The sequence below is a fragment of the Colletes gigas genome, unplaced genomic scaffold (genome assembly GCF_013123115.1).
Source record: "Colletes gigas isolate AHSC1104 unplaced genomic scaffold, ASM1312311v1 Colletes_gigas_Sc00048, whole genome shotgun sequence".
NCBI lineage: Eukaryota > Metazoa > Arthropoda > Insecta > Hymenoptera > Colletidae > Colletes > Colletes gigas.
The window spans coordinates 1,079,329-1,093,840 of NW_025106677.1; the positions used below are offsets into that span (position 1 = coordinate 1,079,329).

At 35.4% G+C, this 14,512-nt stretch overlaps 1 protein-coding gene across 3 annotated transcripts; it reads right to left on the reverse strand.

The window, feature by feature from the left end:
* Positions 1–724: 724 nt before the first annotated feature.
* On the reverse strand, positions 725–3,509 carry LOC122403297 (DNA-directed RNA polymerase II subunit Rpb4-like). 3 transcript variants are annotated; one of them, XM_043406747.1, is made up of 3 exons: positions 3,187–3,490; positions 1,008–1,188; positions 725–899 (listed from the first exon to the last, which is right to left on the reverse strand). In XM_043406747.1, the coding sequence occupies exons 1-3, from the start codon at positions 3,251–3,253 to the stop codon at positions 725–727; spliced, it is 423 nt and encodes a 140-aa protein (XP_043262682.1). In that variant the 5' UTR covers positions 3,254–3,490. The 3 variants fall into 3 exon arrangements, with proteins under 3 accessions (XP_043262682.1, XP_043262681.1, XP_043262680.1); XM_043406746.1 differs by lacking the exons at positions 725–899; positions 1,008–1,188 and adding exons at positions 1,429–2,821; positions 2,905–3,002 and having other exon boundaries at positions 3,187–3,509; XM_043406745.1 differs by lacking the exons at positions 725–899; positions 1,008–1,188 and adding an exon at positions 1,429–3,002 and having other exon boundaries at positions 3,187–3,509.
* Positions 3,510–14,512: the final 11,003 nt, after the last annotated feature.

The window sequence follows — 14,512 nt, forward strand, 5'->3', positions numbered from 1 at the left end:
GTTTTCTTTCGTAAGATTCTTTCAGCACGTTGTTGAGTGGCAGAATTATGTAACCGATTCCTATCTTAATGAAACGGCACAAAATTAAAGAATGTATCTCGTGCTCCGATAAATTGTTTTGAATAAAAGACTGTCGAGTCATTTTTTTTACGAAACACAGTTATACAGGGTGTTCGGCCACCCCTGGGAAAAATTTTAATGGGGGGTTCTAGAGGCCAAAATAAGACGAAAATCAAGGATACCAATTTGTTGATGGAGGCTTCGTTAAAAAGTTATTAACGTTTAAAGTTCCGCCCGTACTGAATTTTTTTCTCGAAAATGGACAAGATTTCGGGGGTATGTCTATTCACCAAAAATTATTGTAATTGACCCCCACAACCGAAAATAATTTTTTTAGAACGTTTTGAAAAATTTTTTTCGCCGAAAAATTTCAGCACCTACCCGATTTTTTTTCTCGAAAGTGGATAGGATTTCGGAGGTATGCGTATTCACCAAAAATGATAGTAATTGACCTCCGCAACCGAAAATAATTTTTCCAGAAGCCACCATCAACAAATTGGTATCCCATTAAAATTTTTCCCAGGGGTGGCCGAACACCCTGTATCTACGTATAACGAAACAGCATTAAACGGGGTTTTATTATATTTGCACAACTATAAGAAGGTAAAGTTTTATTGAAAGATATATAAAATGATCACAGTCATTGATCAAAGAATTGTTTCTTTTAATATTGTAGAGATCGTTTGGTTTGTATATCGTCTAATATCGTTCTAAGTTCTTCGTCTTCTAAACGTCCTTCCAGACTGGGGATTAATGCTTTTGCTTCTTCCGGTGTCTCAGGGCAAAGATTCGCGAGGGATGCTAGTTCAAATTTATGAAGTTTTTTCTGTATAAGCAAACTACAACAAAGAAATGATTATAAGTAATCGTTAGAAATGTCGTAGTTAATAGTGTAATTTTTTCCAGTGCACGAAGTTTTTATTCGTTATAAAAGTTCTTACGCTTACCTTCTAACTGCTGCGATGGTTTCTTTGTTCTTAAAACGACGAAATCGATTTGTATAAGTTAAGCTCTTCATAAAAACTTCGGAGAATTCTTGTTCTTCTTCGGCGGATTCATTTTGCGCTTTTCTGTGTTCCAATAACATCGATACTTCCGAGATTAATAATGTCTCTGCATTTTCAAATTCTAAAGAAAAAGAAACAAAACTAGTATCATTAGTTGGATGAAAAATATTTTAGCTATTATTTAAAATTATTGTAGGGTGCTTTTTTTTATTAAATATATCCATTTAAACATTTTGAAATATATTTTATTTACGTGATTCGTTATAAAATACATCTTATCCTATCATTACAAATTGTATAAAGCATAAATAATATATCACATATATATTTACACATATTTTACGTATTGAAATGCGCGTTATTTTATTAGTTACCATATTATTTTCACACTATCATGTATACTCACTTCATTTTCAGTCGATTTTTTCAATTCTTAAACTTGGTTAAGAATTTAAAAAATAAATCTTAATATGTAATATCACAATTCTGGCAGTACTCACAAAATATAAAGTGTCTATAAAATTTGTACATTTCTGCTATATTACTGAAGCATATATCATTGATTTGGTTTATTTATGTAACCCTTTTCTGTAAGGAAATCGTATATTTTACGCGTTTTATTTACATCAATTTTAAGTAGAACCCTAGCTTGTGCCAACCTGAGATAACCATTCTTTTTATTTTCCCCTATCAGAAGTTGTTTAAAATCAAGGTAATTAGCAGGTACTATACGCGTAACTGAACAAAGTTCTTTTTCAGCAGAGGTAAGTTTCTCATACCCGGGAAGACCTTTAATACTAAGAGGCGGCGCCGATTTTCGTTGTGAAATCGTATTTGATATCGAAGTATTAGAGTTAATATTGCAACCAGGTAATATAGACTTCCAACTATATTCAGGATTATTCAAGTATTGCTTTCTTTCCCTTTCATTTTCTTGTCTAAGTTTACTTAATTTTTGAAACATTAGAACACTGTGGAAATGCTTTAAACCATTTCTACGAAATTCAAATAATTTGTTCAAATAATTCTTAAGTTCTCCAGTACGATCTAGACCTTCCATGAAATAGTCGAACTCTATACCACCCAGTAATTGCATGAAAATTAATAATCTTTCAGCAAGTGTTCTAGTTATTGTACATTCGTATCTTTGTATCCATGATATAGTTCTTCTAAATGCTATCAAACCATGATTGCGTATAATTTTTCTTCTTCTCATACGTTCTTTCAATCTATTATTATATGCTTGGACTATAGCTATTTGTAATGCTTTACCTAATCCATAACTACCATCGTTTGTATCAAATTCATCATAGTTCAAGTCAGAAATTAACAATTCTGCATGATTATCAAAATTTACTTCAAAATCCGACCTTGCTGGATTATACCCAGCCAAAAGCTTACAATTAAGAGTATTAGATGCAAACCGAGGTGGTTCCTCCAAATCTTGTAATTTGTACAAATAGGGAGTAGGCTCAGAATAGAATAAACTTGTTTCTGTTTCTTTGATTTTTGGTAATCCTGGTAAAGATTGATTATCAATATAATGTTGAAGATAATGATTTTTACATTCATCTGCAGATTTTCCTTGCATTCTTTTCGACATATCTACCCAATTACCAAAACCACATTCCTGTATTATATCTAAAAATTCTAATTCTTGCTTTGCTGTCCAACCGCTTCCAATAATCAAAGGAAACTCATTCTTTATGATAATATAATCATGATCGTTTTTATGATCGTCGATTTCAGATCCACTGGAGAAACAAGAGGGGCACAATTCCGTGTTATTACATACAGCACAACGAATGTACGGTTCCGTCAAAACAGATTTGCATACGCGGCATGTTGGGTCTGAAGTAATGATTTCATCCTTCACGACTGTCACGTCGAGTTCTACGTCATACTCGATCATTTCTGTTCTACTCGATGAGCAGTCTGAAAGAGGAAAATCGTTACCTTAGGCCATGCCGCACAATCAAATACAAGTCGTTCTTGACGTGTTATATTTGTCGTTAAACGTGAAATGTTACAAACGAATTTTTGACAAACGTCATAAAACTGAGGTTAGAAACAGTCGTGAAACTCCTACTTGTCCCTTTACTTTGTAAACGGAACGTACCTTTCGGAAACTGCAGATCAGCCGCGTCTTCCTCCGTCATATCAGTCAAATTTGGATTTGCTGCCATGGTGCTTTATATATTTCTAAAGTGTTTATTTATACCTCGCCTGTGGCTTGATGAAAAACAACCTCTTAAATATTTACTATTAATGTATGAACATGTGGTAATCGGTGTAACTTAGGAAAGCTATACAAGATGGCAGTTGCATTGCCGCGTTCTTTGTCGGTAAATCTTTTAACGCAGACGAGTTATACGAGCACAGACGAGATATATGAATAGACCTTTCACCTTATGGACTTTCGCGGCCGAATCTGACTGCCATACCGACCTGAAAATTCGGAGCTGATTTTAGCGGCCTCTTCTCATGGATGGCGGTTAGTTGAGAAACTAGGCACTGAATCAGAGATGCCAGAAAAGCACCGCCGGGTGCACACGCACACATGCCAGATACGCGTACGTGAGCTCGTGGAGTTTCGGAAAGTCGACAAAGGCAAACTGACGCATGCCCACTTTCTCGATTCTCCGAAGCTGCCCGAAGTAATTTCGGATCGCCTCGTGGGAGTCGAGAGAGAAAGGCTCACATTTGCCTTCTCGCTCTAAACAACTGAAATCCGACCTCCCGTCAACGGCATACGATTTGGATTCTCGAGCCGAGATTCTCGACTGCCCAGGCATTTTTACTTTCCGACCTATGTAGGCGCACATAAGCAAAGTACCCATAATGAAAAAAAAATGTTGTAAAATTTATTTTACGGAAATACACGTTTTAAAACCCCCTGATCATATTTTAATTATTGAAAAAAAAGAAACTTTTTTTATTAGTCCCATGTCTGAGCACACATATGTATATTATTAATACGATTTTTGAAAATCAAAATACTTTAAGATTGAAAATTAATAAATTAAAATGAGATTCCACTCATTACCAGTATTGTGCACGCTGTGGTATTTTTCAATAAGAAGAGTTTTTACTTTTATAACATAAACAAAACAGTAGAATTAATAATTGCAGAAATTAATTATTAATGATTTTCCTCGATTGTTTTGAAATAACCGTATCAATTTGTTATGACGAACTAAATAGAACTAACTAGAAACAAAGGAAAAGTGATCCCGTTTGCCAGTTTAATACAAAGTATGGGTTGTATCTTAAATTTTAAAAGGACATAGTCGAATATTTTTAAAGGTACAAAACATAGCGTTTCATTGTAGAACAGTAACATAAGTTAGCAGGTAATGTCATAAAACTGTTTTCCCCAGCTATATCCCTTTTTACCTGAAGTATAAGGTAAAAAGTACGAGCTACAAGGTACGACTATCCGAAAATCGTTCACATTTTATCAATGTAAATGAAGCGGCCTTTCCATCAGAGTTAAATACAAAATTTTGTAATTTCTGTGAAAACAAAACTTTCAGTAAATGTACGTGGTGCTTGAAATTTTTATGTTTTGACTGTTTTTGTGAAAAGTACCATCCAGATTCATGTACTTCGTACATTGAAAATAACATATGTTAAATGTAATCGGTTAAATTTAACTTTAAAAAAAAATATTCGAAGGTCAGACAAAAATATAATGTCATATTTAGTGTACGATTAAAGTATGATTGAATAAATAAAAAAAAAAAGTTCAAGCAGGGTTCGCGAACCAGCAGAGCAGAAGAAGTTCGGAACTTGCAGGCAAAGACCTCATCACTCACGCCACGCTCATTATTGGTGAACATAGTTCTATTTCTGAAAATAAGTACCTGTAATAACTTTAATAATATCTCAAAGTAAAACCTAACCCAAAACCTGGTACCATTCCAACTTTTCCTTGTTAGAAACGAGTTTTCAATTTGTCTTAGCGAAAATCGCAATCACATTTTGCACATTATTCTAAAACATTTGTGGTATTCGTTTTCAATGCGATTTAAGTAAGCATGTAATGTATAAGATTTCATTTAATGTTTTCTTTTCTAGAGAAGATAGAGAAAAAGTTTATATAATTTTTTTTATATAAAATTTAATTCGTCCTAAGATTTGTATGAAACATTTAAAAGATTTTTTATACATTATGTCTATATATCGGAACAACTATGAAACAAGAGGTATAATCTGTAAGGAGTGTATGTGTGTGGCTAGGAGAGCCGTTATCGTTTGCGTCGATAGGAGTGTTTAGTCTAAGCTAGAGTAGGTATCGAGTGAGGTGTTTAGGTTTAAGCTGAAATACGTTTTAGAGACTGCGTCTCGAACGTGCGTTTTGTTTGACTTTGACTGCAGGAACGTCACTCTGTATCGAACGTTAGTCGAGAGCAATCACAGTTTTACGTTTACGTTTTATGTCTTTCTTTTATGTTCTTTATGTTAAATAGTTAGTAAATATTAAATAATATAATTACATCGTTACGTTTAGTGTTCACGTATTTGAATCCGTCCACACGCCTTTGAAATGAGAACATAAAACTTAAATGTAAAGTTTCATTTAAATTCATTCAGCTATTTATATTCAATCGTATTAATAATATACATATGTGTGCTCATACATGGGAATAAAAAAAAATGTCTTTTTTTTCAATAATTAAAATATGATCAGGAGGTCTTAAAACGTGTATTTCCATAAAATGATTTTTACAAAATTTTTTTTTCATTATGGGTACTTTGCTTATGTGCGCCTACATAGGTCGGAAAGTAAAAATGCCTGGGCAGTCGAGAATCTCGGCTCGAGAATCCAAATCGTATGCCGTTGACGGGAGGTCGGATTTCAGTTGTTTAGAGCGAGAAGGCAAATGTGAACCTTTCTCTCTCGACTCCCACAAGGCGATCCGAAATTACTTCGGGCAGCTTCGGAGAATCGAGAAAGAGGGCATGCGTTAGTTTGCCTTTGTCGACTTTCCGAAACTCCACGAGCTCACGTACGCGTATCTGGCATGTGTGCGTGTGCACCCGGCGGTGCTTTTCTGGCATCTCTGCACTGAATTAGATTGATGGTCAGCCAGCTGAGTGTGTACGTAAATACATGTGAGTTGATTATGGGAGGGATTGGAAAAGACAGTGGAGTATTATCAGACGGCAGACCCGTGCCGAAAGGGAACTGCCCCACCACTCACACACACTAATGCCAACCACCTTGTATATGAGTTCTGGCGTTTCGTATAGCTTCGTGGATTCGAGAAAGGCGGCGAATGTGAGTCTATCCTTCTTGCTCTCAACACAGCTGAAATTCGATCTCGCATAATCTCGAGCCGAGATTCTCGACTGCCCAGGCATTTTTGATTTTCCGACCTATGTAGGCGTATACAATGTATAAGCAATATACCATAATGAAGAAAAAATTACAAAAATTTGTTTTTACGGAAATACACGTTTTAAAACGATAATATTTTATGAACATATTTTAACCCTTTGCACTTGGTTGTCCCCTCTGAGGGGACATGAAAGTTTATTAGTGATTAAGGAGAATGAACTGATTTCACCGCAATTTTTTAAGAAACACATGTTTTCCTGTACTTTCCTATTAAAATGGGAAATATTCTATTAAAATGAGAAATATATCAGCCGTTTTTACGTTGGAAGTGGAAGGATTGTCGAGGATGGTCAGAGGCGTATGGTCGGATTCAAACACGTGGACAATAAACGTAACTATATAAACTATATTATTTAATGTTTACTAAAATTATTTAACATAAAGAACATAAAACGTAAACGTAAAAAACTATAAACGTAAAATCGAAACTTCATTCAAAGTCGAACCATTCCTATTGCTATCTTCGTTATAATCTAAATAAATTAACGTTCTTTGTCGGACAATAGAATGAATAATAAGCTACATATTCCAAATGTAGGCCAAAGAAACCGGGACTGCATTATTTGTTCCGACAGGAAAACACCAGGAGAAAGACGTCAAACAACATTTTATTGTGAAACATGTATAAATCAACCTGCTATGTATATTGGGAATTGTTTCAGAATTTACCATACCATAGAAAATTATGAGAAATAAATTTTTATTTTGTATTGTAAATATGTGTTCTTCAATGTCCATAAATACGTATAAACCAAATTTCAACACAATGCCTTACTTGGTTCCAAAGTTGTACCATATAATATCACAAATATCGCTGTTACTACAATGAATTCTATCTACACTTACGTGCCTGTTATATATATACGACTCGCCGATTGTTGACAAAAAATCTGCAGTATGTATACGACTCGCCGATTGTTTTTTGTTTCTATAGATACATCGAGGCGGCCGACAATGAATGCGTATAACAGCTGTGCTTAAAAACTCGATTTGTGTAGCCGGCCGCCTAACGGCGGCCACGCATTCATTTTCTATTTCAATTTTCTTTATTGATATTATCAGAAGTGGGAAAGATTTCAGCCATTATTTCGACAAATTTAATTATTAGATCATTAGCATGATATTGTCGACGGAAGAAGAATTCACCTAAATAGCCTACATAATGTATTTGGCGAGTTCCATACTTCAGAATATTCGAACCTTTGACAACAATGCAGAACTAGATTTAGCTCGACACATTATACATTATTTGTCGTCGGTTGTCATGCCGACTAATACAAATAAGAGAAAAAAGCAACGATCATGGACTGATGCAATACAGAGCCACAGATATGTACATATAGACAGAATTCATTGTAGTAGTAGCGAGCTTTTTGAAGAAAAATCTCGGAAACTAAGGCCGAGCAGCGGTTATATGTATAGGAAAAAGTTGCTCAAAATGTTGATTTCTACAACATATTCAAAAATCATCGAAATCGGTGAGACCCGGCCTTTTCTAAATAATTACCTCATTTTCTTTCAATAATTCTCCATTGCAAAAATTCTACAGTATTCTTACATTTTTTTATATTTTAAAATTTTCCCATGTTATTAGAAAGTAGATATACAACGAAAGTTATACAATTTATAGTTCCTAGCATGTATAACATGTATATGTATATAACGCATGGTCGCTTCGTATGGAAAGTGAATGAATCTTCAAAAAGCGCCCAGGTCCGATTTCGAGAAATGTAAGGTCTGTCAGTCACGATGGCTTTTGTCGTTTACTGACGATTCGAACGGTTAGCGATGCCAGGCTTGCTTTCGAGAAATGTAAACGACGTCAGCGATGCAAGAGCGAGAAGGAAAGCGAGTATCAGCCTGTTCTTCTCGGCTCTTCCGAAACTCAACGAGCTCACGTACACGCAATTGAGCATAGTGTGCGAAAGCGAGGAATGAGGAGTTTCCGGGGCCCCGATGCACAGTCTGATTAAACTGATTTCGAGTCGCAAATACGTTTCTGCCGAGTTATTTTTTTAATAAATGATGTATTACAATTTAAAATAAAAAATAGAGAATTTGCGGTGTACGTATCAATGTAATACACCCTCGTCGTAACGAACTATACAGGGTGTTCGGCCACCTCTAGCAAAAATTTTAATGAGCGATAGTAGAGGCCAAAATAAGACGAAGATCAAGAATACTAATTTGTTGATGGAGGCTTCGTTGCAAAGTTATTAACATTTAAAGTTCCGCCTGTAGAATGACAATCCGCTAAACAGCTGGTTCGCGCGGACGGTTGCGGCAGGCGAGTGCTAGTGGTTCTCACGCAGCATGAAAAATTCTGCTTACCGACATTATCGACAGCCTTAGATTTTTGCCCACTTATGGGAATGCGAACACCTTACGTTGAATAAGATTCAACCTGTCTTATGAAAATCCAGAAGGGCATATCAAAACTCGTCCGACGAGATTTTCACAGAGAAAGGGTGAATGCCAGTTCCAATACACAATGTTGTGAACAAAAATCACCCACATGCGATTATACATGCCCCACGATTGTCCACAGTGTCCACAAGTATCCACAAATAATCCTTTCAGGCACTTAAGTCTTTCGCTTCAAATAATTAAATTAAATTCATAATAATTTTCTTGAATAATGATATTTTTCAATATTAATGTATATTATTCTTGATATATCAACTATATAAAATCGAGTCGTTTTAACTAATTAAACAAGAAATGCCGTTTAGTTATATTTATTTAACTTTTCTAGTCAGGATTTTCAGGATACTTTTCCGTGTTCGTTGCCTGAGTTCATGCACATGCCCAGGTGCTATTTTGCATGAGCGAAGGCAACGGGGCACGATGACTTTATTTATAATTTATAATAATATTTGCGACTGACATTGGTTAGTGAATCGTGCGCGACGTACTGTCCATATGTGTGTGTTGTGATTAGATTGTGGAAGTGCGTCGTTTGAACAATTCACTACAATTCTCTAGATTTCTATTAACTGCAACATTCAATTTTTACTTACCAATTTATCAAATTAATTATTGATTTTGCTGTTTATGTATTCGTTTCCATACACGATAATTCTAGTAATTCATACTAGAATAAAGTAATAAATACAATATACTTGATGAATGACTTTGTATTATATTAAATTATATAAAGATTTTATATTATACTAAAATGTTATCTATAATATAAATACGCAATGGTCGCTAGCCTTTGTCAGACGATTTCAGAATCTGGTATGTAGATTTAGAGTATGAATGGACTTAGTTGTGTCCGGGTGTCGGAGGAACCCCGGGGAGTCCTCTCTAGTTTAGGTCGCGCCCGGACATTGAGAATGAGAACCGTGGAGTGTTTGTTTGCGAGATTGAGTTTTGCTATTTTTTAAATATAGGGTTAGGTAGGTAATTTACTTTCTTGTGTGTGTGTGCGCCTTAATCTAAGTAGGTAGGGTCAGGGCAGGACTGTCACATTAGTCACTCGGGTAGGCGCGTTTCGCGTGTCAGTTCTGTACCTGTAGTTACGATTTGAAGAGTAGAAATTTTGCTGATACAAACAGTCCACGTAGTTTGTTTTAGCTTTATTTTCGACTCCTCGAATCGCGCGATTCTTAAAGTCGCTCTCTCGCGCTCGCGGTCGTGGTTAGATCCCTTACGAAACGCTCGTCCCCCTCGAGATTCACCACGTACCCTCTTCCAACAATTCGTACATTGTTGGAAGACTACGTATTGCACAAAATCTCGAGCCCAGTCTTACGTAAGTTTCAGGCTTCGGCAGGACCGCCGAAGAAAGAAAAGGCTCTATATGAGCTGAAGAGGCCCTGACAAATTGTCTCAAGACTGGGCTGCAACAAATGGCTCTTCATCTTCATCTTCGGATGTCATTCCAGTTACTATCATGTCACTTTACTTGCCTGTAGTTTTGTAGTTAGTTTGTTTTTTTGGCTGGCTCACGTATGCATGTACTTTGTACATGATTGCAGGATATATCCCAGCCACCAGAGCAACTCGCGGTTTTAATATACATACAGTAGCGAATGTGCAATAATCGCGTTTGTTCTTAGAGTTGCGAACTGTTATTTTTCGCGTTGGTTTTTCAGGGTAGTGTTGCGAATAATCACCATACGCGATTGTCTTTATGCAAACTTAGGTACCGGGAGTTTGCTTTAAAAATAGCGTTGCGAATTATTAATAAACGCGATTGCTTGTAGAGTTGCGAATTACTATTTTTCGCGTTTACTTTTCAGAGTAGTGTTGCGAACAGTCACGATTCGCGTTGCTTTTTTACTCTTTTATACATACAATGGATATCAACCGCGTTTGTAATTTTCATATTATAAATTAGCGTTGCGTTCTTGATTTATCGTGCGATTTTTTCTTTATCGTTGCGATATTTTCAATGCCCAAATTCAACCCTAACTGTAGTAATAGAAGTAGTTAGTTCATTTAGTGGCCAGTACATGTGAATTTACATGTACGATTAACCCCTGATTAAAGTTAGAGTTGCGAACAATATACAATGTTCGCGTTTGCTCGTAGTGTTGCGAATAAATATTTATCGCGTTGATATGTCAGTGTTGCGACTAAACATGATTCGTGATTGTTTTTATGCAAACCTAGGAACCGGGCGTTTGCTTTAAAAATAGCGTTGCGAATTATTAGTAAACGCGATTGCTATTAGAGTTGCGACTTACTATTTTTCGCGTCAGCTTTTCAGGGTAGTGTTGCGAATAATTACCATTCACGATTGCTTTTATTGTTACAAGTCGCGTTTGGAATTTTTCTATTATAAATTAGCGTTGCGATTGTTGATTTCTCGCGTTGTTTGACCCGTAGTATTGCGATATTTAAAACGTCGAACTTCATCCCCATATGTGCCACTCTATTGTAGTTTGAAGTAGCTTGAAGTAGTTAGTTTATTTCATGCATGTATGTTTGTAGCTACAACTGAAGACGCCAGCACCTGATCCAACATTTTTTAGCAACGCGATTTGCATTAGCGTTGCGAGATATAAATATAATGTTTTCATTAAAGATAGAGTTGCGAAAAATATACAATAATCGCGTTTCTTCTAGAGTTGCTAATTGCTATTTTTCGCGTTTCCTTTCCAGAGTAGTGTTGCGAATTTCATACGCGATTGCTTTTACTGTTATTTAAGAATAGCGTTGCGAAATCACCGATCGGTTTGCTCTTAGCGTTGCGAATGACTATTTTTCGAGTTTGCTTTTCAGGGTAGTGTTGCGAATAATCACTATTCGCGGTTGCTTTCATTGTTATAAATCGTGTTTGGAATTTTTCTAGTATAAATTAGCGTTGCGATCTTGATTTATCGCGCTTTTTATTAACTAGTGTTGCGATCCAATGCCCAAAATTTGACGCTGGCATCTGCTCCAAGATCATCACGATGAAGCTGGGGATTCTATAAAGCCTCCAATGGCTCAACTTTATTATTAAAATTAGTGTTGCGTATTATTTAGTATGGGTGCACGCGATTTAATTAATAAAACAACCCTGTGTGGTTCATTTTACAAATAATAAGCACCCCACGCGACTTTTGTATTTTATAAATTGGCGTTGCGAAAGAAACAATGGTCCACTCACGGGTTGTTTGAATTTATGAGTGGACGTTTATCCTAACCACGTGAAATATATCTTTTCTTTTATATATTTGTCAATCGAAATACTGTTTGGAAGAACTGCTGTATATAAACGAAGTGTTTCATTTTTCGTAACGTGTACAAATTTTTATGAATACATTTTTATCACAGATTTGTTATGCATTTCAAAATGCTATATTATGATTAAATTGATTGTAGATCGAATTCAGGATTCCAATATATAAATATATATCAGTAATTATTCATTGTTAAAGTTGTTAATTTTTATGGGATGTATTGGCGTTTCATCACAATATTCATTTATAAATAGCGGATTTTTTTTATAAATATTCGGAATTGTTTGCATAGATCAAAGTTTCTTCGCGATGATTGTTTCAATACATGGTAAATTAAATAGTTGCATCAAACGGGTATGGCAAAAAGGCAATTTGATATTTCATATTGAGAGTTAATTTCCACGTAGAACCGATATCTGTGTTTATTATTGCTTTTTTGTATAACATAGTTTTCAATGCGGTAAAATATAATTATTTCAACATATACATCTCAATTCACGTATTTAGTATAAAGAAAATTCTGTGATTGTTAGATTTCTCTTATACATATACCCGGCCGCACGCGAAATCTGCTGTAAGAGCGATTAGCGACGCGGCGCCGCCTCGCGGTCATCGTCGAAGTTGCCCGCGTGCGGTCGGTCACGGAGTCGGTAGATGGCGGGTTGCCGGGGTCGCGGCGCCGATAAGTGACTTTCGTCACACGGTATTTATCTTAACACTGTCTAATTTTGACGGTACATAATTATTTTGTTCTGTGCCCACTAATACATTTTCATTTCAGCTACTAATCCTTTGAACAAGTTCTTTTTACAGAATATAGTATAAGCACAGCAGAATGGAATTGGAAATAGTCTATGGATTCGAACTTGATCATTCTTAGGAAAATATCTATTTCATACAATTCTATTTATTGTCTGATTTTATGTTTCAGGAAAACATCGTGGGATTAACAAAGACAAGAAACCGAAAATATCTTTTCATATTTCTTTGTTTTATGTGAGTTATATTTATTGTATATGAGTGTTTGTTTCAGGGAAACATCGTGGGACTAATGAAGATACCAAGAAGAAAATATCTTCTCATATTTCTTCATATTTCCACAGATTGCGTTAGAATATAAGTATAAATAAAGTTAAGTTAAATTGTTATATTATTAGTAGCCACTACAAGCACCTTAACTATAAAATAAAAAAGCGAAAATTACGGCACCTTAGTATATACTACCGAAACAAACGTACGTTTAAGTGGGACCAATTAATATTAAGTTGATTCATGCGGTCGCACGTTTCTACGTCGTTTTTCAGTGGTTTATTAGGCACTATCATACATACAATACACAAATACATATTGATATTTATGTATCATTTATGTATCTATTTCGTTCATACAAAACATGTGTCTTATTAGAAACTATCATACATACAATACACAAATACATATTGATATTTATGTATCATCTATGTATCCATTTTGTTCATGAAAAACATGTGGTGGCTCATCTCACATGTATCAACATTTTGTTTGGTTTTTTGCCTCTTTATTAGGCAATTCTTTTAATTTGTTGTTAGTTTCTGTCACATATCTATTTCGTTCCTAGGAAACATGTGGTGGATAATCTCACATGCATCAACATTTTGTTAGATTTTTTGCCTCATTATTAGGCACTTCGTTTAAAAACCATTAGTTTGTTGTTAGTTTCTATCAACGATCGACTTTCGATCGCTTCTCTCTTAGCAGAAAGTATCCGTAGATGTTAGGTTTCCTCACCAAAGGAGGGTGGTTGGGGTGAGGCTGGGGCGGGTCTCCATTCGCAGCAACCTCCACGCGGTGAGACCTGGAGATTATTATTTAGTATGTAATTAATTTCATCGCTTGTTACTGTATAATATAGTTATTTAATAATTAATTGCATAGTAAATAATATGAGCTAATGGCTGCGATTTTCCTCGTGTAGTTTGGTATAAACATAGCTTCTTCATCAGAACCAAAACAAAGAATCAATACTTCGATCGTTTATCAAATCGTAACTCTTGTCACATTTAGTTTGAATTCTTCTAGTTGAATATAAATTTCGGTGAGGAATTTTTTTCTCAAAACTGAGGAGTATTTCGGGGGTATGTCTGTTGACCAAAAATAATTGTAATTGACCCTTGCAACTGGAAATAATTTTTCCGCACATGCGTATCTATAAAACATCATAACTTTTAAACGGATTGGGCGAATTTAATGTCTCAAATGGCAAACAAAGCGTGTTTTGGTCAAGAATATGTATACATTCCAAAAATATTCGAAAAGTTGTTTCTTAACCCCGTAAAGTGAGTAAGACCCCATAAAAATGGTCCAATTTTCAAACAGCCATAACTCCT

Coding starts and splice junctions, on each gene's coding strand:
- LOC122403297 (XM_043406745.1), bottom strand. CDS start 3,253: ATGGCAGCAAATCCAAATTTGACTGATATGACGGAGGAAGACGCGGCT. Junction 3,003..3,186: donor TGATCTGCAGTTTCCGAAAG/GTACGTTCCGTT, acceptor TTCCTCTTTCAG/ACTGCTCATCGAGTAGAACA.